At 33.0% G+C, this 24,241-nt stretch overlaps 2 protein-coding genes across 3 annotated transcripts in view; both read right to left on the bottom strand.

Annotated features, from left to right (window-relative positions):
* Positions 1 to 198: 198 nt before the first annotated feature.
* On the bottom strand, positions 199 to 5,945 carry LOC127728850 (uncharacterized). The gene is made up of 5 exons (XM_052236444.1): positions 5,887 to 5,945; positions 3,533 to 4,777; positions 2,579 to 2,710; positions 2,256 to 2,312; positions 199 to 215 (listed from the first exon to the last, which is right to left on the bottom strand). Exons 1-5 carry the CDS (start codon positions 5,939 to 5,941, stop codon positions 199 to 201), a joined length of 1,506 nt encoding a protein of 501 aa, XP_052092404.1. The 5' UTR covers positions 5,942 to 5,945.
* Positions 5,946 to 10,172: 4,227 nt separating this feature from the next.
* Positions 10,173 to 24,241, bottom strand: part of LOC127729044 (uncharacterized) — a 28,955-nt gene continuing 14,886 nt past the window's right edge. For both annotated transcript variants that reach the window (XM_052236666.1, XM_052236665.1), the window contains exons 2-4: positions 13,096 to 13,261; positions 12,187 to 12,393; positions 10,173 to 11,454 (exon numbers count right to left, since the gene is read on the bottom strand). In XM_052236666.1, the coding sequence (XP_052092626.1) occupies positions 10,469 to 11,454; positions 12,187 to 12,393; positions 13,096 to 13,261 (1,359 nt within the window). In that variant the 3' untranslated portion in view covers positions 10,173 to 10,468. The remainder of the gene's footprint in view (positions 11,455 to 12,186; positions 12,394 to 13,095; positions 13,262 to 24,241) is intronic.

Here is a 24,241-nt window from a genome sequence, read left to right as displayed (position 1 = left end):
ATTGAACACCATTAAATGGACTGGAAGTCGGGACATGAGCACAGGTGCTTCGGAAGGGTCGTCTTGATGACTTGTATCAGGGATTGACGAATGTCTTTTGTCTAACCCTAAGACACCAAAAATGTTTAAACCATTGCTTGTCAACTTTGAAAAGAAAACACGGTTTAGCAGAAAAAGGATAGACTGTTACCAGTAAAACTAACAGACAGTCATATCTAAAATAGCACAAAATACACCACTAAAAACTAAGGCAAAAACAACACGAGTCAACTTAAAAAAAACCTCGGTAAATAGTTCTAGCTCCACTAGTGGAACCAAACTAATTTCCGCAAGTGGAACATATCCGTGGACATCTGTGATTTAGATATTCCGTAACGTTGAACTTTATCACAATGGCATCCGTAAAACTGTACAAGAGATTACTTCAACCTTTACATATAGACAACATTTTTTAAATAACTTACTTGTAACCAGCAACAATCAATCAAGGTATTCACGTTAGAAGCTGTGGCGCACGTCCTGGACTATCGTACAAACTGAACGGGCTTTTTTATATACAAAGACAGTTTTTTTTATAAATCGTTTAAAGGGACAATAGCGACGTTTATAGAGGTTACTGCAGTAACATTTTTGTCAAATTGTGCATTCACAATTAGTGTTCATTGAAACTACTGTTGCACAGGTTTACATAAACCACGTACATTAATGTGCAATTGCAACATTTCTAGAACTTTGAATAACTGTGTAAACAAGCCCAGTTATTTCGAACAAATGTAGGTCACTCTTTCAGTTCACGGATTTATGTTATGTTTTCACTCACGGTTCAGTCTCGATTTCTTATCCCCTTTGTGACTTACAGACATTCAACTTATGGAATAGATATGGAAGAATCTGACGATTGGCAAAAAAGTAGACGATCCTGACTATATTAAACTAAGCTTAGTTTTACGGTCGAATTCTGTTACGTGAGTTTTCAAATTCATTTTAAGATGTGTGTTCATGTTACTTGGTATTGCATGCAAGACTTTCATTTTGAATATCATTTTATGTTTCAACGACTGCTTAAAAGTTCTCAGATATAAAGTAGTTTTCAATCATGTAACTTAGCATAACAATTCATCACTGAGAAGCTATTTTTCGTACCAGCTTCTAACCAAAAAAGTAGGGTACTCTCACTAACATGACTTGGATTTAGTTTTACGTCCCATTAATTTCTAAGCAGTATATGCAATGTTCTTATGTTGTGTGCATATATGGCAATGCATCTAAAGATGTTGATAAGCTTTTCTCGACATTTTTTAACTATAAGGGTTTTTCAGAGGTTTGAACATCATGATTATCTAACAATACAGTATGTTGTTGGTTCTTCTTACAGGATATGCATCTTATGTAGTTGTCTATCGTTGACTTATTGGCTACTTGTAATATACATTTCATACAAAGAGAACCAATTTTGTTGTTCTCTCCTGTTCAAATCCATAAACCGTTTACACCCTTCCCCATGTTTTCAAGCGCAATCGATGTACGCTATGGTTGGTTTGGTAGTCAAACCATCCTTTCCCAAAGTATATATATGAGATGACCCGTTAACACTTGCATGCAATCATTCTACAGAAGGGATGCATTGATCTCAAACTTATACCCTGCATGTTATTGCTTATCGTAGACCAGCTACCACATCCATTGAAATGAAACAGAAAGTCATAGAAGCAGCACCATGTGAACTTAGAATACCCTTTGTTACAGGAACTACATGCTACAACTTCTGCTTAATTGTAAAACCCTCATAGGAAATCAAAACATGTAGAAAATGTAGTCTTTCTGGGCTTTTAAGAGTGTCTTCAGGATGAAGAGAATAAGTTATAAGTTTCTGCATCTGATCTTACTCACATGTGGCATTTAGCTAGGCAAAAAATACATGCTTTTACAGCTTTTAAAGATAACAATAAAAATACAATTCTGTAGCAAAATAAGTCTGTTCAAACAGCAATTCTACATGGTAAAGATCTTCAAGAATCGATTTTCATTTTTTTCACTCAAGTCAATTGCGTATCTTTATGATTTATTTTGTTGTTTCTATAAAGTTCGACTTAATGAGTTCCATTATCTTGACTTACATCTTTATAGACAAACAAAATTGCTTTGAACATTCGCTAATATGCTGAGGTCACGTTAAGACAAGAGCTGAAGTTCCACATTCGACATACAAGATTGAAATGTCATCAGTGGAATGAGCTAAAATGAGATATACTTACATTTACCAGAAGTGTCGCAGCACCCGCCATCACCATTGTTCATACCAGTGTCTTTACCTAAATATATCATGAACAAATAATGAAAACACTATTATAGTACAATTCATCAACGGATTGATTGCATGAACATACATCCTAAAAAACACCAGAATTAATGAAAAAATGCAGTATATTTCAGGCCCCCGTCTGTGCGGGTGTCATGCTAGACCCAAAAATGCAAGTGAAAAAAATCAATCCTTCCATAAACGTGACGGTGTTAGGTTCTTGAGTTAATACATGACATGTACAATGTACCTAGCAAACTTTAAATACGTTTTACTTACCAAATCCTTTAATTTGGTCTGGTGAGAACCCAGCATACTGATACTTCCCCGATGTTGCTTGTTGTCCTTTATTTGGTTGATATGATCCTGTATTAGGGTCGAATCCTCCCTGGTTGTTTACCATTGTACCACCTAACAATCGTACAATTAACATCGCATATTATTCATTTATTATCTAAAATCTATTGATTACTTATTTAGATATAACAACTCACATCAAGATATACAGATTTGTTAAAGACAACTCTCTCTCTCTCTCTCTCTCTCTCTCTCTCTCTCTCTCTCTCTCTCTCTCTCTCTTTTTCGGGGAAAAGGGGGGGGGGCTCCCATCAATTACTTCCATTAAGACATCTCTCATTTCTGAATATATTCATTGTCCTGAACTAGCTCAGGGTAGATTCTAAAGCTATCGGTGTATTTTTTTTTTACTTAAGATTATTTAAGATTAATTGAAAGGTCATCATAAAACTTTAATCATGACTCTTTTGACAAGAACGGGCGGGAAAAGTTTGGCAGATATACGACTAACTTTGTAAGGAACTACACTTTTCCTCAGAAATTAACATTAGGAAGACGATTACAGGATCCTTTCAATGGTTACGTAAATTCGGTCTATCGGTGCAGTTCTTTGTTGAGATGGGTCTATAATTATACCAATTGTATCGTGAAGGTACATTGTGATTTCAATTATCATGCATTATACTTGTAATCGATTTTTAATGAATATTTTGATGTTTTTGGTCAGGAACATTTTTCGTAAGTTATAATTTTGACGAAAACAAAATTACTAAATGTTCATTTGAATTCTGAATAGGAGACCGTAAGTCACTTTGTTTTCCAAATTATTCATCAATTAAATTACAGCCTTTTAAGTGTCCTTGGTGAAAGCAAACCCCAAACACTCCGCACAGTATTTATGATGACGTGTTATTTGTATTTACCATATAAACTCACCGCCAAATCCGTTGAAGGTTCCACCTGACGAACTACTCGATGATCCTGATGAACCACCCGAAACTATGCCTGCAACAGCTGAACCAACTGATCCTCCAGACGAACTTAAAGCACTACCAAATTGACTCGCCGCAGAACCCGATGAACCGGATGACCCGAAGAACTGACCTGCTTGTCCGTTTCCACCTCCTGATCCGAACGAAGCAGACCCACTTCCACTACCACTACTACCAGACCCAGTACCAAAAGATCCACTACTAGCGCCACTCCCTGATCCACTTCCACTGTTACTACCTGAACCGAATCCTGAACCAAACGAACCAGTTCCACTACCACTACTGCCAGTTCCGAAACCCGATCCAAAAGATCCACTGCCACTACTCCCAAACCCAGAACCAAATGATCCACTTCCACTTCCACTTCCACTACTGGTACCACCACTACTAGATCCAAATCCTGATCCAAACGATCCAGATCCACTTCCACTACTACCAGATCCACTTCCACCGCTCCCAGAACCAAAGCCTGACCCAAACGACCCACTTCCACTACCACTACTACTTCCTGATCCAAAACCTGTTCCAGATCCACTGCCGCCAGAACTAAAAGACCCAGAGCTACCTCCTGATCCAAATGAACCCATTCCACTACCAGAGCCAAATGATCCAGAGCCGCCGCCACCAGTACCACTGCCAGTTCCAAAAGCTGAACTAAAAGAGCCCATTCCACTTCCACTACTACCACCAGAACCAAATGTTCCAGAGCTACTTCCGCTTCCAGTACTTCCAGTTCCAAAACCTGAACCAAAGGAGCTCATTCCACTTCCACCAGAGCCACTACCACCTGAAGACCCAAATCCATTTGAAAAACTACCTGCACTCAATTCAGCCATAGATCCTTTTTCAAATCCACCAGCACCTTTGCTACTAGAACCTCCCGTTAATGAGGATAACGCTGAACTTACTCCACCAGAACCTCCTGTTAATGAGGATAATGCAGAACCAGCCCCTGATAATACAGACCCAGTTGCAGATGATAAGGACCCAGAACCAGATGATCCAGAACCTCCTACACTACCGAAACTGCCACCAAAAGCCGAAGATTTATCAGTGTAATGACCGTTCCATGATGACTGGCCACCACCCCCTGATCCAAACCCAGAACCTGTTCCAAATCCATTGTTACTTGTAGAACCACCACTATTGGAAGATGTTCCTTGTCCAGAGTCTGTCAACAATGCAACTCCTAGTAGAATAACAGTGCGATTATTCACTTTATATTGCCTTTTGTTGGAATTAAAGTAATGTAGCTAGCACCCTCTCTTGTTAATTCTCATTATTTTCAATATTAAGGAGTTATTATTAGGAGTAAAAATGTTAAGATATTTAAAAAATAAAGTTGTAAATTGAATAGTTAAATTTTAATACGCAGGAATTCATCAGTCCCAACGAATCTCGGAATGTAGGCTACCTGTTAGAAGAGCAATTTCATCAGCAGAATGCTTTTTGAAGTTTTTTAAAATATATAGCCGATAGCGGAACGGTAGATAAAATTTTCTAACAAATTGAATCTAATGTTAAGTTAGGCAAAATACTTGAATCTAATTTTAAGTTAGGCAAAATACTTGAATCTAATGTTAAGTTAGGTAAAATACTCGAATCTAATGTTAAGTTAGGCAAAATACTCGAATCTAATGTTTAGTTAGGCAAAAAACTCAAATATATGTCGGATTATTTATTATTTTTGTTTTATAGACTAATGCATTGTTATTATTTATCTTTATTTCCGATAGCTCAATGTCTATTTTTCTTAATTCGAGGGACAAAAGTACCTTTTCTTACCTTTAAAAAAAATAAGGAGATATGGTATAGTTGTCAATGAGATAACTATCCACCAAAGTTCAAATGAAGTGGATGTAAGAAATTATAGGCAACCGTACGGCCTTCAGCAATGAAAAAACCCATACCGTATAGTCGGCTATAAAAGGCCCCAACATGAAAAATATGAAACAATTCAATTAAGAAAACTAACGGCCTAATTCATAACAAATCAATTCCCTTTATTACCGAAATTTCTAGAAAATGAAATATATACGTTTAAATATTTTCGTTTTGTTTTGTTTAAACCGTATGATATATTTTGTAAAGTGTATATACATCATCAACAATTTCCTTCGTGTTATATTTTGCAAATTAAAATAACTATCAGGAAAATACGAGTGAACTTTGCGTGTGTCTGTCTGTTATTTACTGATATTTATCGCACAGGTATGTTCGTATGACGCATATTTCAAAATACCGCCAGGTTGTCTTGCAGTTTACAGTAAGAAAAATTCTCAGTGATGCAGAACTCACCATTTGTCGATAACGCTATGAACAACAAGCTGAATAAATAAACAATTGTCGCCATTTTCTCTCCAATACCATGCCTTATCACACCTTGTCAAGCTATCAAGATTATTTTTAATTTGTTTCTTTCATGACAATTGTACTCCCAATTCGTCCTGATTCCCATGGTTCTGACTAATCTTGTAAAACCGGATTTTATTACTATTAACTAGAAGATACCACATGGTGTGCAGAATTTTTAATTTTCCCGAAAAATGTTGATTGGTAAAATATAAAAGTTTGCAAGTTCAGCTTTGTTGACACGTCTTTAATGCTATTATGAGAGACCAGCAAAAACATTTGTTTCACTGTAGTAAAAGAATATCACGTTTTCTGAAGGTGTTCTTCCCTGCTGATGTTGCACAGAAAATCAGTTGTTTGGCTAATGGTACAATGGAAGATGCTCATTTAATTTTCGAAGTTATTTATGCCTCTTTACTTGTAAAAAGAACTAAAACTTATTACTATCAGCATGACCAGTGGCTGAAATTGTTTTGCTAACTCAATACGTTTTTGCTGTCTGTTATTTTGTGATTGATGTCTTCAATCGATCACTGTTTCAAGTGTATTCATTCCGGGAAAGATCAAGCAAGCTAAATTTTTGAAAAGGGGTTAATTCTTGCAAAAAAGGAGATTCCGGTCCGATTTAGATTAAATCGACCCAAAGATTGAAATATAATTGTTCGTGCATTTGTCGTATTATAGGTTCATTTTGAATAAACAATTTCAAGATAATTTTGTCAATCCACATATATCTTGGATAAAACGAAAAGTGGGTCATAATGATTCAAAATTTTAAGAAAGATTCACCAACTTCGCTTTTGTGTTTTGGACAGTATAACTAGTCTTAATATAATTTTAGATGCAATTAATTGCAATAAGTTGCATTGAATGCAACTTCCTTATCTTGCTCACCTTTTGCCAATACTTTTTTTGTAATAGTTGATCATGTACAAAATTCGCTCTTTGTAGATTTTTCAATACTAATCTAACTGGTACAATCTGTACACAACTTATACAAACTATACATTTTGTACGTGTAGACTTTTAACGTTTCAGGCAAAACAACTTAAGACAATAAAATTAGAAATGAAGATTTAATACAAACACAACTATTTGTATATATGTATGTATTTTCCACCATAATATTTGTTAGATCTAAATATTCACGCGCTCATTCTTGTGTGTTTCTGTAAATTGACTAGATTGATTGTTGTTTACTTTTAAGGTCAAGGAAGGTACAGTAAATAGGCTATGTCACAGATTTTGGTAACCTTTTGCATTAAACTTTTGCTCGTTGAACTATAATTCAAACTTAAATGATGAATTTATTATCTGAAATATTACTGTTTGGATTCTTTCAAAATTTGTGAAGATTTTTATAGAAAGCACATAAAATCGGCATAAAACGTTCTTAAATTTGTCTTAAAATCATCAAATTTCCGATTTCAAATCCATAGATTTTTCTCAAAAAATTACATGATGTTGATACATAAATTTCCGTTTTTTTTTCTTCACCCAGAACACCACTTTGAGTGATATATAAAATAGTCGGTGACCTTATTATCATTTTACATCATTAAAACTGAAATTGATGTATTAACAACATATAGTTTTTAAAGACACCTCTATGGATATGAAATTGGAGATTTGGTGATTTTAAGTCAAATTTAAGAACATTTTTCACCGATTTTATGCGCTTTCTATACAAATGATCACCTTTTTTTAAAAGAATTCATTCAGTGATATTTTAGATAAAAAAAGAGATAACTGCATTATTTTTTTCGAATTTCAGTTATTATAGTTCAACAAGCCGAAGTTGTATGCAAAATTTTACAAAACTATGTGAAATAGAAATAAGAAGATGTTGCATGAGTGCCATAAATAACCCATTTACTGTTCCTCGACCGTAACGCCCAGTGTCTTTGGCATGCATGTTCAGGACGTAAATTGACTAGATGTTGATATAAAATCAGTCTGATTAAAACCAGCCCCCACTATCCACTTGCGGTTGTAGCCTACAAACGCAAGTGGATAGTGGGGGCTGGGTTTAATCAGACAGATATAAAATATGTTTATCTAGAATATGGAGTATATCTAGTAGCAGTCGGTCATTTTATGCAGCCAGCAAGATCGATTTGAGAGATCTGATTAGCTACTTTGATTGCGTGTACTTATTTACATTTCAACCATTAGATAGTAATAATAATAATGATGATGATGATGATGATGATGATGCTTTGTACTAGACCGACACGCTGAGCCGCATTTTCTACGTGCTAGTTCACAAGGTAATAGTCCGCAGGAAGACATGTCATCTTACCCGGACACATTATTCCGACTCCCAGCTAGCTAACCAGTCTTTGTTCTTACTCCTTAATGCCGCGTGCTTAGCAGAGAAGCAGCATAACCAATTCAATTTTAAAGTCTTTGGTTTGACCCGGATAGGGTTCGAACTCACGACCACCCGCACTCGAGGCGAACACGATACCACCGAGGCGGTTTCTCACGGAATGATTGGACGATGTACTATCATGGTAAAGAGTTCAAAATAGCTCGATTTCATCTTTTAGTCAAATGCAGACATTTACAAATGGTCAAGAACTTGTACAAGCTAGTTACATGTATATTTATAGTTGAGCATAAAATTCATTTTCAATCCTATGTTTTTATGCAACGTAATTTAAAACGGACTATTGCAAAAAAAATATATTAGGTTGAAATTAGATTCACTGCTGAACACTGTCAAAACTGTATCAATAAATTCATCATAGATACCAGGATTACAATATTGTACGCCAGACGCGCGTGGCTAGACGCGCGTTTCGTCTACAAAAGACTCACCAGTTACGCTCAATCAAAACATAAAAAAGGCCAAATAAAGTACGAAATTGAAGAGCATTTAGGACCCAAATTTCCAAAAGGTTTTGCCAAATAAAGTAAACTTGATCTTTTTCGATTAGGATTTAGTGAACACATTATGTGAACATCGCTACTTGTTTTCCTGATTTGAACTGTTTAAGGCTTTATGCTTTTTGAAATCGGCTATGAACTGAGTATTTTGTGGACATTTTTTTATTGACGAGGGTTCTTCTTTTTTCTTTCTTTTTTAAATGTTTTATTTTTGGGAAGGAAATTTTAAACTATTATTTGTTAACATTATTTAAATTGGTTTTTTTTTCCATTTATTGAGAAAAAATATATTTCAATTAAATGAATACTTAACTAGCTAATATCGTTTCTCACTTACTTGCAGAATCACTATGCTTATATACCTATCTCAGTTCAGGAACCTCGTTGTTGGTTGTAGCAATCTATTAATATTTTTTTATAATTTACGGTTGATGTCACACAGGTCGTCTGTATTGGGTTACTGTCTCATTTATAGTTGACCTTCACACAGAGAAGATTATTTTTTAAATCCAGAAACACCATGGTCAGGTTGCGATCTTTATGAATTTGTAAATGAAACCAATAACTGAAAAGGGGTATTATTTTTGTTTGTGATGAGGACTGTAGAGTCTGCTGACAACTTATATTAAAGGATGAAAAGTACATGTAGGTATTGTGACCTTTGATTTAATTACCAAACAATCTATACGGTCTTCTTTATTTCAGTTTGATGATTCATGAATATATTTTCTATATCATAAAATAGATCATTATCACACAAAGTTTGATAAAAGTTCCGACCGTGCAAGACCCTCATGGGTCGTCAAGGTCGTCAAAATCCGCCCTCGTCGTCCTGATAAAAGTCATACAAATTGTTCAAAAGAAAACACCCGGCAACCAATATGCTGTCCTTATTTCAGTCTATCATTTGCTGCTGTGGCCTTGTCGTTTAACCTGGTGATCTCGAAATAATCAGAGATCGTCCTAATTCCATAGGATATTATCACACTAAGGTTTGTATAAGTAATACAAATGGTTCAAATATAACACCCGGAAACCAAAACTTGGTTTTAATTTCAGTCTATCGATTACTTCTGTTACCTTAACGTTTAACCTAGACTAGCGACAAAAAAATCGAGATCTACTTCATCCCATAGGACATTATCACACCAAGTTTTGTGAAAGTAAGACACATGTTAGACCTTTGACCTATTGCATCCAAAATCAATAATTGTGTTCTCATCTCATATGTACATTTGTATTGTATTATCAAACAAAGATTGGTAAAACAATGGGTATATTGTTGAAAAGATAACATCCGCAACCAAACTCGTGAATTTACCAGATTGTATAACAAGGAGTTCAAATAAAATTTTAATATACATGTAAAAAAAAATAACAACAACTATATATCTTAACATTGAACAAGTAGTACGTACCGCTTTGTTAAATCAAGGAATACCGTTCCTTAACAGACAAATAAATAATAAATGATATTTTGTTATGTTATTCAATCGTATTTCTACTTTGAAAAATAGCAACACCAATGAAATAAACATAAGTTGTACAAATATTAATTTCTTACTTAAAGAGCTTATGTTGAGAAGCAGTTAAAACTAGTTTTACAATAAAATGACTCGACAAGCTGATTCCTTCATCACATCTCCGTTGTTCTCTTATTTCTTAAATTATTGCGTATAATCAATATTATTCCAAGGCCGACGGCTATAACTGCCACGCCAAATGTTAAAAGATATCCATAACGAGTACAATGTAAACCTTTACAAAACATTGAAGCATCTGAACTGACTTCAAGATCATATATTTCACCGAAAATCAAATGAAGAATAATTATCAGAACAGCTCGCAGAAGCATTACCAATCCCCAGTTCCGCATTAAATTATCAATGTGGAACACTTCACTCATAGCTGTAGGTCCAATGGTATATACTATACCTGTTCCAACAGCAGCTAACACTACCGCAGTGATGACAACACCCTTGCCTGACGATAAAAAAGCATTTAATATCGAACTGATGGCTAAACATACTACTCCGGCGATTAAAAATGACGTCCTCGTTAGTGTATGCTTCAATTTGTCGGATGCTAAACTGAATACCAATGCGGCAACAATAACTATCGGTGGATACATGATCGTGATGACAGTATCTATAGAGGTCAGGTCAAGTTCTTTTGTTAAGACTGTCATATTGTTGCTTAGCAACAGAGATACAGCAAATGCCGATGAACACATCCATGCAAGCAATTGATAATCAATAGTGCAGAGGAGTTCCGAAAAGGATTTTTCTGACAATGCGTTCTCAGTGTCCATTGCTTCATATTTGAAATTAGACGAATGTGGTTCCTCTTTCGCAACAGTAATTTCTCCGATATTAGATGGTGTATTTCTGAGGAATATCATGCAAAATATATATACGGCAGCATTGAAAGATACCACAACAATCAAAAACCCTTCTAATCTGGTGGCAGCGGGTAAAGCCTTGTAATATATAACTGTAAAGCTGATCATGCCGATATCAATAAAAATAAACATCATCGCCATTATGCGACCCCTTTTGTCTTCTGCAAAATGTGTTGCGTTGAATCGTAATGCCATAATGTACGCTACAGAACCTCCAAGACCTTCGAAAAAAAAACATAAAGAATATCATTAAAAAGCTTTAGTTCTTAAATTTTCGTCGTTATATATTGAGGAAAGTTCATACAATACTTTATTCAAATTCGTTCTAAATACGATATGATAAACTGGACAAGAAATGTTTAATGGATATTCTCGCGAAGTGTTTTTGCCAGCTGAATTTGGTTTTTGGTAATATGGCTCCTAAGGTTTCTACGAATAAAGACATCCCTGGCTTTCAAATATTTAAGTTTGAGCGTTCGGACGCACGAAGTTCATAGCGTTATTTTCATTCACTGACAAAGTAGTCAACAATATTGTTGTTGATTGACTTACATATTATATAAAAATACTTAAATAAAATACAAATATGCTTCCATTCCTCGTGTCTCATCAGCGACTTAACTAAAAGCTGCTAATTAACATAACATGGTTCCTACAATGAACTGGTTTCATAAATTATGCAAGAGTTCAATCTTATAAGTAATCCAGTAATTTTTTGAAATCAAATTCCCCCCTCCTACATGCACATTAGTTTTTCTGAAATCAAAGGGCGAAATAGGCAAACACATGTTTTGTTGTCGAAATTCAAATTTCAATTTCCCACAGAACGTATTATAGCTGCTACTATGTACTAAAAATGCTTTAACAATAAACAATTGAATAAATGCATTCAAGAATCAAGGCATTGTTTTAAATAGGAATATTTAGAACAAAGGAGTAAATTCGTAACTTACCGCTAATAAGAAAATATAAAGCCATAAGCCAGCTCTTTCCCTCATAAAATGCCACCATCTTTGTAGAACTCCACAATAAAAGTAATCCAGCAGTACTCAACAGTAAACCAATAACTAATATCCACGTAGATTTCAGTTTGCTACCAATTAAATTGGGTAGAAACCCAAGACCAATTCCGGCATTCAACATGGATGCAAATAATTCCACTAAAATGAAATATACTTAATTTTCAATTGCAGTTTAAGTACTAAAGTTTTAGTACCAGTATATATTTATACCTATCTTTTTATCTGTAAAACCGATATTATTTTGTTCAGTGCTTTTCGTTATTTGTGCATTATGTTTTTTCAACTTATCTGGATAAAAAAAGGAGAGAGGGCTTAGTGTTCAACAAACACCTTCAAAGGGGTACACATGTATGATAAGATATCTTCCTTTGATATAACTTCATAAAAATTCAAAAAGAAATGTAGATGTGAGAGTGCTTGAAACTCCTGTAAAAATAATAGATCAGCGCTAATTTTCGAGAAATAACTGATATAAACCTTTATTATAAATGTCATATCAATCCTTCAAGAAATTTAGTATGAGAGTGTTGTCAATGCAATTGTCTATGCGCGGGGGAGGGGGGACAATACAGTTCAACAATTTCATAGTTATATTAGTTTTAGTGTTAAATCAAAAGTATGATATAATCTAGCCCCTACAGTCCAGAAAAGTCAGTTATGGTCACGGTGTCACCATGACGTCATAAATATGTTAAAATTGACGTATATACGACATAAACAGGCCATTTTACACGTTTTTATTTTGTTAAGTAAGTAATGAGACCAGGCCTAACCCAAAAAATAGTTTTTTTGTAGCGTGATTGAATTATACTCATGCGCATATGCAAATTTTAACAATACCTTCTGTCTGGTTATAGTGAAACTTGGCTTTGATATCATTAATGTAGACATAGAATATCAGATTGGATGCCAACATAGCATGAGCTAATCCCCCGGCAAGTAGAGACATCCATCGGAGACAATAGTTCTTCTTTGGTGTCGACAGGAGTTGGTCTCCTTCATTCTCCTGCAAATAGAAATACAACTATAAACGTAGTCAAATGACCAGTAATTCCTGAAATTACCTCAATCGAAGTTTGTTTGTTTTTCTATTTTTTGCTACCTAAACAAGAGGCTCTCAAGAGCGTGAATCGCTCACCTGTAATTTTTTGCTTAAATCTTTCATCGATGATTATTTTTGCTTTTCAATATATATTAATGAATGGCTTAAAACTTCCATTGAAATGTTCTTTGTATCTGTCATATTTTCTTCAAAATCAAAGAAATGTATTTTACCCCTATGTTTCATTTTAGCAAAAGTGGCTATGTTTCTTGACGTACCAGAAAATAAAATACAAAATTTATACTAGATACTCTGAAACTCATTCAGCCCAAGTTTGGCTGAAATTGATTCAGCAGTTTCAAAGGAGAAGATTTTTTAAAGTAAGCAAACTAAATGAACAAATTGTGAAAAATTGATTTTAAAGGGCAATAACTCCTTAAGGGGACAATTGATAATTTTGATCATACGAACTTATTTGCAGATCTTACTTTGCTGAACATTTTTGCTGTTTACAGTTTATCTTTATCATTAATACTATTCAAGATAATAACCAAAATCTGCAAAATTTCCTTAAAATTACCAATTAGGTGGCAGCAATCCAACAATGGATTGTTAGATTCATCTGAAAATTTCAGGGCTGACAGAGCTTGACCTAATAAACATTTTTACCTCTCATCAGATTAGCTCTAAATGCTTTGGTTTTTGAGATATAAGCCAAAAATTGCATTTTACCCCTACGTTCTATTTTTATCCATGGCGGTCATGTTTTTTTACGAAACAGAAAATAAAACACAAACTTTATTCTAGATACTCTTAGAATCATTCAGCTTAAGTTTGGTTGGAATTGGTTCAGTAGTTTCAGAGAAGAAGATTTTTCAAAGTTAAAAAAAATGATAAACCAATTGTGTAAAGTTGTCCTTAAAGGGCAATAACTCCTTAAGGGGTCAATTGACAATTTTGATCATATGAACTTATTTGTAGATCTTACCTTGCTGAACATTTTTGCAGTTCACAGTTTATTTTTATCATTAATAATATTCAAGATAATAACCAAAAACTGCAATGGATTATCAGATTCAACTGAAAATTTCAGGGCTGATAGAACTTCACCTAATGAACACTTTAACCCCTGTCAGATTTGCTCTAAATGCTTTGGTTTTTGAGATATAAGCCAAAAACTGCATTTTACACCTATGTTCTATTTTTAGCCATGGCGGCCATGTTATTTGACGAACAGTAAATAAAACACAAACTTTATTCTAGATACCCTAAGCATCATTCAGCTTAAGTTTGGTTGAAATTGGTTCAGTAGTTTCAGAGGAGAAGATGTTTGAAATAGTTTACACCAGACGGACGACGACGGACGGCAAGTGATGGCAAAAGCTCACCGTTCCAAAGGCTAAAAAAAGTTTTTCAATTTTTTTATTATTGAAAACATATTATTGACTGGTTAAGCTTATTAAGTCTTTAAGTGAAGGAAAAATGCCTGTAAAACACAAATTCCATAAAGTAGTTCTAATATTGCTCTTACACAGTGGTGTGTATATATAAATAACTGTTATAGATTTTTTTTCTGTAAATAAGAAAACATGGTAATCACTGTTAAAATAGTTTAATTATCTAAAATATCCAAACATTTATAGGCGTATAAAGTAATTGCTTAATCTAAATTAAAAAAAGAAGAAAAGAATCACATGAAATATTGATCGCTGCTGAATCACATAATGTAACAGATTCCATGTATTTTTAAAAATAAACAGGTGTTAATTGGTGTTAAAAGTACACACTTTCGTTTATTGTTTTGAACATAGACCAGAATATCGTCTTGAAACCACACTTAATTTATATCTATGCAATGAAATTAAAAACAAACATGAAACAGTCTCAATGACATAAAAAATGAAAATAAAAGGTTTAAACTAAATCTAGTTTAAGAGTTTGGGGTCAAACTAAAGTGGGAGATATAAACAATAAAGTGTAAAAATTGTAATATTATCATTGAGGATGAGGAACACTTTTTTTTCTCATGCAGCTTGAGAAAAAAGTTTTAGACATGAATATTTCAAAGAAGTTCAAGAACTATAAAAAAAAAGTATGGCTGCATAGGAAAAAAATTACACTTAATTTCAAAATCTATATATAAAATGATTTCTCAGTAATCACATGTCATAAATATATTTAATAATAACCATAAGATACTGTACACATTACATTATATTAAAAATATAAATTTCATCAGAATCGGGCCCGAATTAAATTTTTGACAATATTTTTGAAAAATATTTTTATTTGAGTACTAATTATATAGGGACATTTTCGTGTGGTGAAACACTTTTGACCTCTGACTGAATGAATTGAAGAGATTATATATATATATATTAAGATGAACGGTTAATAGCACTTTTCATTAAAGTACATGTATTCCTTATTTAAGTGAAGACGTATATAAATTTTATGCATACGACTTAAGAATTTTACTTAACTAAAGGAATTCTTAGTGAAATCTAAATTTAAGTCCTTAACACTTAAAGGGGCATTAGCTACGTGATATAAAAACATATATAATATGATGTGTTTTGTTCAATCATTAATGAAAGTGAAATAGTGAAATAATAGTTCGCTTTTTAGCAGCAAGTTTGGTTCATTTTTGTCAAAATAAGCTAACATTAGAATTAATCCCTTTAAGTTAATGTTGTACGTAAGTACCAAAATCCTTCTAGTAGATATATTGATCTACAACCAATGTAACAGATGTAGGATTTGTAAAAAAAATTGTAACTGGAATGAAAGGTCAAAAGTTGAACTCGGATTGATGAATGGCGTTTGGACAGTTGATTTTGTTTCGAGTTTGATTACCTTTCCTTAACATTTGAAATCAATATATATGAGGGAAAAAAAAAATTAAGCGTTTTTAAGTTTCTTTAACACAATGCAATGCAAAAAAAGGAAACTGCTTGATACCTGTGGATTGAAAGACGATATAGAAATTTCTATGTTGTGTTTTGAGTACTGTTGTTTGTCTTTTCGTGGTTTTTCGTTGTTTTTGTTATATTTAATTTTTGCCATGGCATTGTTAGTCTGTTTTCGACTTCTGGCTTTGAAAATCCCTTGGGTATCTTTCGCTTCTCTCTTTATAAAACTGTATACAAATGTAAATCTACATACAAACTAATATGATACTTTATCTTTGTGTACCCTTAGTACGTTATATGAGCGAACGGAACTATATTGAAATTAAGCAGTATCGCTTTCTATAACATAGAGACATCGACTCGGAATCAAAAAATAAAATCTTATCATATAATGCAATATACTTTCTAGCATTTCATATAAGTAATTACATTTTATTTTTATTTCTAGTTCGAAAAGAAATTGTATTGACATTCACACTATCTTATTATGTAACAGTGAATGTAGTTGTGATTTATTTCTGTGTAATTTATTCAACTTAACTAGGAGACAGATTGATATAAGCACCAGTAGCTTGTTTCTCAGGAATCCAAGTTGACCTTATGGACATTTATTTTGTATAATATGTATTTGTTTTTCCATTTAAAGATAATATTTTGTATAATATGTATTTGTTTTTCCATTTTTAGATAAACATTGTGTACAATAACGCATGATTCAACATGAACATAGAATAATATGGTAATCTAAGAACAAAAAGCGTATATTACTTAATGAATCGCACGAAAACATATTTTTATTTATTTAGGCAGAAGGAGTCTTAAATGGAAAATATTAAACAAGTATCTACGTTGTGGTAAACATTTATTTTTCTGGTCGTATTATATTTTTATTCAGTGTTTTTAGCTTTGTATTTTTTTTTTTTTACATTTCAAGACAGAATTCAGAAATTGTATCCATTTCCTGTAATGAATCTTAAATAATCATACGACAATGCGTCTTTGTAAAACATAAATCCCTTATCATATTTTTGAAATCGCAAAATTCAGAATTATTTTTAAAACATATGCTTTTTGGTAACTTTTTCCTCTTTTTGTCTCCTGAAGACGGTTTTGCTTTTACTGTATATTTTAAGTGATTATTAACATTCAGAATCTTTCTTTACAAAATCTTTCTTCACAAAATCTTTCTTACAAAATCTTTCTTTACAAAATCTTTCTTTACAAAATCTTTCTTTACAAAATATTTCTTTTATTCAGAATATGTATGTGTATGTGGTAAGTAAAATGAAAATAAGCTTAAAATTTGTGTTGATATGCTCTCACAGTTATCAATAAAATGGTACTTGTATAACTTTTATCGTGACACGTATTTTATAGGCGTATGACACGTTTTATTATGTTCTTATGTCATACTACCACTTTATATAAGGATTAAAATTATAAACACAAAGCTGAATCCGTTTCTGAATCTGCTAAGAATAAGACTTAAAACAGGATATATGCACCTAAATTTTCCATCGACAAGAAAAATAGAATAAGGCAAACTAGATGAACAAATTGTGAAAAAAAATGTCTTTATAGGACAATAACTCCTAAAGGGGTCAATTTTCAATTTTGGTCATAAAAACTTATTTGTAGATCTTAAACTTATTTGTAGATCTTACTTTGCTGAACATTTTTGCTGTTTACAGTTTATCTTTATCTATAATAATATTCAAGATAATAACCGAAAACTGCAAAATCTATCTCCTTAAAACTACCAATTTAGTGGCAGCAACCCAACAATGAGTTGTTAGATTCATCTGAAAATTTCAGGGCTGATAGAACTTTATACCTAATGAACATTTTTATCCCATGTCAGATTCCTTTAAATGCTTTAGTTTTTGAGATATAAGCCAAAAACTGCATTTTACCCATATGTTCTATTTTTTGCCATGGCGGCCATGTTTTTTGACGAAACACAAAATAAAACATAGGCTTTATTCTAGATACCCTAAGGATCATGCAGCTAAAGTTTGGTTGGAATTTGTTCAGTAGTTTCAGAGAAGAAGATGTTTGAAATAGTTTACACCGGACGGACGCAGACGACGGAAGACGAAGGATGACGACGGACACCAAGTGATGGCAAAAGCTCACATTTCCTTTGGGAAGGTGAGCTAAAAAATAAGTAAAAATATTTTAAAAGATTTTTGTATTTATTCATTTTGCATCTTCATAAGGAGGCGTTCCCAAGCCTCCAAATTCGCCAATCAAAAAAGTGGCTTTTATGATTATCATGCCCCCTTTCATACCCTTACATGGACGTTTCTTTGAACATTAAAAGCACTTAATTAAGGTAGTTCGAAATAAAAACTACACGACGACAAAATAAATGTTCACCGCGCAACCTCAAAAATCATCAAATGAAACCGAAATCTGAAACTAATCAGATGTCGATTATATTATAGATGCGATTAAAACTACAGTCGTAAACATTAGATATTTGTCAAATCTATGGATCTCTCAGTGAAAAAAAGATTTACCATGATAGCTATAGGTATTTTGTCAAAAGATATTTTGATATTCAAAAAATATAAAAAGGGTGGTTACCAATGTCTTTGCTGCACATTCCTTCCACAAAAATGTCCCTCTCCCCGCACCCCCACCCCCCCCCCCCCCCCCCCCCAAAAAATAAAAGGTACAACACAAATGCAGGCAACAATGATTATTACCTTTTTACTGTTATGTTTACCCTACCCTTCCCAAAACGACTACCACACATAAACCCATTTAGAGGTCATTTAAGATACAATTGAAATTTGTCTAACTCTAACTCGCCCTGGGTCTGGAAAAGCTTTGAAAAAATTTAAATAGACTAAAAAATCTCCAATCAAATACAAGTTCTTCTAATGTCAACATATAAACATTACTACCACCAACCAGAATATCATCATGAAACCACACTTAAGGACTATGTACCCTTGTGTTGATTCAATGCTAAACATATGGAAATTTTATAGAAAATCCACAGCATTTCCCCTTGTACTCTCATATTTGACAATTCGGTGCTTGATAGATAGAAGATTATTGCATGCAGTGCTAGTAATAATTTCCTTAAAACAAGTTTATAAATTTAGATATTGGTTAAAACAAATATAAATATAGACCAATTCAAGTACACCTTCTAGGGTGCACTCGACTTTAGTGACTCAGCACGAGGGTTTTTGGAATGTAAAGGTTGTTTTGGACTTTTTGTAAACAATAAACGCTAGCACATCATAGAAAAACAAGTGAGTAATCTATGTTTAAAATTTTTTAACAAAAATCTCTGTATTAAAGTATGTGGATTTTCTACAAAAATCTTGGTTTTATTTGCCACAAAATCCCCTTTTTCTATTAAATGCAATTAAACAATAAATAATAATGCATTGCACGAAGTTTCCCCTTGGTATATGTACAAAATGGCTCATCTCTATTATTCATTATCTTTGCTGTTTTGATACTATTGCAGTTTGAAAATTTCGTCTTTCACATGGCTACAGAAGGGGTCATAAACCTTAATTTATATTTATGCAATGAAATTAAAAACATATATGACTTATTGTAAAAAAAAATTGAAAACAAGAGGTTTAAAACTAAATCTTACTATACTGACCGTCCGAGACCCTCATTGGTAGTCAAGGTCGTTAAATTCCCCTAGTAGTTGAAAACGAAAGGTTTAAACCAAAGAGTTTGGGGTTAAACTAAAGTGGGAGATATGAACAAATAAAGTGTAAAAATTGTAATTGGAATATTATCATTGAGGATGAGGAACACTTTTTCTTCTCATTCATTTTGAGAAAAAGTTTCAGGCATGAACATTTTAAAGAAGTTAAAGATATATATATAAAAAAAATGTACGGCTAAATAGGAAAAAATTACACTTGATTTCAATATCTGTATATAAAAAAAAGATTTCTCAGTAATGACGTCATAGATATATTTCATGATAACCATAAGATACTGTACACATTTATGAGTTTAAAAATAAAAATTTCATCAAAATCAGACCTGAATTAAGTTTTTGAGAATTCTACATCGTCAAAATTATCTCCCCATTACGCCACCTAATTTTTATAATCGTAAAAATGGAAGCCATTGTAGTGATGACGCGCTGTCAATTTAGCTCTTGAAAACCGATCAATTTATCCACATAGCATCATGACGATCCTTATATGCCACTTGTATTTTAAAAGACAAATGTACCTACTAGCATCATTTAATGTATTTTTGGGGCCCTTTATAGCTTGTTGTTCGGTGTGAGCCAAGGCTCCGTGTTGAAGACCGTACTTTGACATATAATGGTTTACTTTCATAAATTTTGACTTGGATGGAGAGTTGTCTCATTGACACTCATACCACATCTTCTTATATCTATTTTATGCATTTGGTCAACTTAAAACTGTTATCTGATCGGTTGTCAGGGGGGATTTTCAAAAGTTCAAAAACATTTGAAAAAAATCTAATTAAATATTTCGTGCAAGGGCAGACTAAAAATTTTCAGAGGTGTGAAACTAATTACCCTAGATAACACACACAAAAAATGAAGTTTTTTTGAAGTTATGCATTTTTAAGATCCACTTGAAAAGTCTGTCGTCAAGTACTTAAGTAAAAATTTGTTATTCGAACACACCTACAATGTTGTTATGACTCATTAGAAATGTATTTCACTTGACCCATATATTTCATTTTTTAGTGCTGTAAATTTTCAATGTTATTATATCAACCTAGAGCCTAAATATATAAAAAATAATAGAATCTGAAGCGAGATGATGTATCAAATATTTTTCTTTTATACGTTTTCAAGACAGAATAGTCATCTCAAACACGTCTGAACATAAAAAGGTGTACTGACATTCTCCTTTCGATGAAATTATTGCCCATTTTGGGGATTTTTTCCAAAAAAAACTGTCGCCGGGGGGCAAGTGTAAATTAATGCTTTGAAAAAATCAACATTTAACTGCCAAAGACAGGTTTAACTACAAAAGCTATTTTTACTGGTAAGACTCCCCTTTTTATTAGTCAATATTAGGTCAGCTTACTAGGCTAGCAAGGTTTAGAATTTGATTTTGCTTACATATGATATTTTCACACGTGACACCTGGACTTTGAATAAACTTACTTTAAAAACGGTTTTTGTACGACAAATTGTAGGTTTAATGATCTGATTTCGAATTGAATTGGAGACTGGATTGGTCGGACCAGATTTGCTTTAAACTGTAAACTCTGGGCCCGTATGCATAAAGCTGCTTAAGATTTTTACACGGATGAGTACATGCGATGAGATTACTTCTATCATACGATAATTAGAGAAAGGTTCAGATTTAAATATTCCTGAGTTTAGTGAAGACGTATGTAATTTTATGCATACGACTTAAGAATTTTACTTAACTAAGGGAATTTTTAGTGAAATCGAAGTATAAGGAACACTTTTAGCTACGAGATATAAAAAATCATGATATGTTTTTTTTTCAATCTTTAATGAAAGTGAAATAGTGAAATAATAATTCGCTTTTAGCAGCCCGTTTAGTTCAATTTTGTCAAAATAAGCTAAGTAACATCGTTGATGAATTATTCACTTGCAAGTGAATTAGCATTAGAATTAATCCTTTAAGTTAAAGTTTTATGCATAAGGGTCCTGAAGTCTAAAAATTTCTCGATAGACTTTGAACTGTTTTTTATCAATAAGACAGATTGTGTTAGTACGTAAGTACCAAAATCCTTCTAGCAGATATATTGATCTACAACCAATGTAACAGATGTAGGATTTGTAAAAAAAATTGTAACTGGACTAAAAGGTCAAAAGTTTAACTTGGATTTATGAATGGCGTTTGGACAGTTGAGTTTTTTCGAGTTTGATTACCTTTCCTTAACATTTGAAATCAATATATATGAGAAAAAATAGACAATTAAGCGTTTGTAAGTTTCTTTAACACAATGCAATGCAAAAAAAAATCTGCTTGATACCTGTTGATCGAAAGACGATATAAAAATTGCATCGTGTGGATAAATATAAATGATTGTTTTACACAAAAACCATAAGGGTATGAAAATGTTTCACAAACGTTTAAGGAAAGCAAATTCAAAACTTTGATATCTAAACTAATAGGATAACGTCATAATTCTCCATATATAACACAATTCGGGGTGGAGGATTTTAGATGGAGAAGAAGTTTACAAAATTTCAAAAGAACTCTTTCTAATATTTCATTATTTCCAAATCCCCAAATTTCACAGCCGTAAAGTAAAACAGGTTTAACCAATTTATCAAATAAATCTAATTGACAACTTATTGATAAGCCATGCTTTCTCCCTTTTTTGATAACTTCATACATGGCTCTCGTAGCTTTTTCTGCTTCTTATTTGCATTAAAAGAGCCATTTTTGGAAAAATAAATCCCAAGATAATTAAACTCATTAACAATTTCTAATTCAGAGTTACCAAAATTAAATTTAAGGTTAACAGGTTGTCTACCACTACAAAAACATCATGATTTTAGTCTTGTCTACATTGACTTTCATTTTCCAAGCATTACAATATGATTAAAAAATTTCTAGTAGCAATTGAAGTTCTGTGGCTGATTCAGCCATAAAAATAGTATCATCTGCGTAAAGAATTGCAAACAGTTTAACATAGACATCTAGTTCGTCTTCTAGGGCATCTGATATAGTTTTTAAGCCTATCAAATTCCCTTTTTAAAAGAAATCTTCCAAATCATTCAAAAAAGTGAAAAAAATAAAAGGGGATAAATTCTCCCCTTCGCGTAGTCCAATATGTTGCCTGGAAAATAATCAGACTTCTCACCATTGGATGACAAGCATGATTTTATATCATACATGTTATGAATAATTTTATACATATAACCATTAATATTATTTACTAACATCTTATACCATAAAGCATCTTTCGTCACTGTATCAAATACTTTCTCAAAAGCGACAAAGGCACAGAACATTTTTTTCTTTTTTTTTTAATTTCAAAATTTCAAAAAAAGTGTGTAGTGTAAAGATACAATCACAAGTTGAGTAATCATTTCGAAATCCACACTGATTTTCGTTGAGTAGTAAAACTTCATCAGAGAACTTTGCAAGTCTATTACACTAAATAGCTGTAAATAATTTACCCATACAGCTTACAATAGTAATGGGTCTATAGTTTTTTGGATCAAAATGGCTTGATCGTTCCAATCACCCAAGATACTGGTACTATTCCAGTTCAGGGGTTAAAAAATCCACTAGCCCGACGCCCGGGACTAGACTTTTACACTTCGGGCAATTAAAACTTGTAACCGAATATGCCCGACGGACTAGTATCAAAAAATTCTGGGCATTTCCAACATAGTAAGTGGAAAATCCCCTCATCACTATTCTATCTTAGCCAATCAGATTCAATTACGTACGTCATCCGGGATTCCAAGAATTTGAACCGATTTTGTACATGTTTTAAAAATAGAACAACTTACTCTGTGTGGACCTGTATTGATCGCAATTCACGTACTTTCAATATCAATTTCTCAGTACAGGGGGTATTGTACATTGCTTATGCCGAGATTTTCAATTAATGGTACTTGGGTGTATGATGTAATGATCGATATTGACCTGTCTTGTCGGACAGCTGTTAATTTGAGCTTGAAACCATGCACAAATTATTTCTAAACATTTTAGTACGGCCACCACAGGAACTTTGTCAGTTTTAAAACGAAAAAACGGTAGATGAAGGGGGTAATGAGGCTGAAAATTGATCCCAAAAAATGCCAAATACGACCAGGAAAAGCGGAAAAAAACATTTATAGTGTCATGGACAGAAAGATTCCCCATGGGCAAGGTCGACTGTTACTGATGATAAACAAGAGATGATGTTTTGTGAATATTGCCGATATTTTCCCGATCTCGCTGATAAAAAGTCTGCTTTGTATGTGGGAACAACAAATATACGAATTGAACCACTGGTTTAACATGACAATATCAATGAACATATTTAACCCATAGTACAAGGGATATCCAAAAAGATGTCT

Source organism: Mytilus californianus, unplaced genomic scaffold (assembly GCF_021869535.1).
Source record: "Mytilus californianus isolate M0D057914Y unplaced genomic scaffold, xbMytCali1.0.p SCAF_2, whole genome shotgun sequence".
Classification (NCBI taxonomy): Eukaryota; Metazoa; Mollusca; class Bivalvia; order Mytilida; family Mytilidae; genus Mytilus; species Mytilus californianus.
Note: the sequence above shows the minus strand (reverse complement) of the source record. Positions and strands in the feature narration are given on the sequence as shown.

Bases quoted from the DNA above. Each gene is read 5' to 3' on its own strand.
- LOC127728850 (XM_052236444.1), bottom strand. From the start codon at position 5,941: ATGGCGACAATTGTTTATTTATTCAGCTTGTTGTTCATAGCGTTATCG. The intron at 2,711-3,532 runs GTGAGTTTATAT...TACGATTGTTAG, and splicing joins AACCTTCAACGGATTTGGCG to GTGGTACAATGGTAAACAAC. The intron at 2,313-2,578 runs GTAAGTAAAACG...TGATATATTTAG, and splicing joins AGACCAAATTAAAGGATTTG to GTAAAGACACTGGTATGAAC.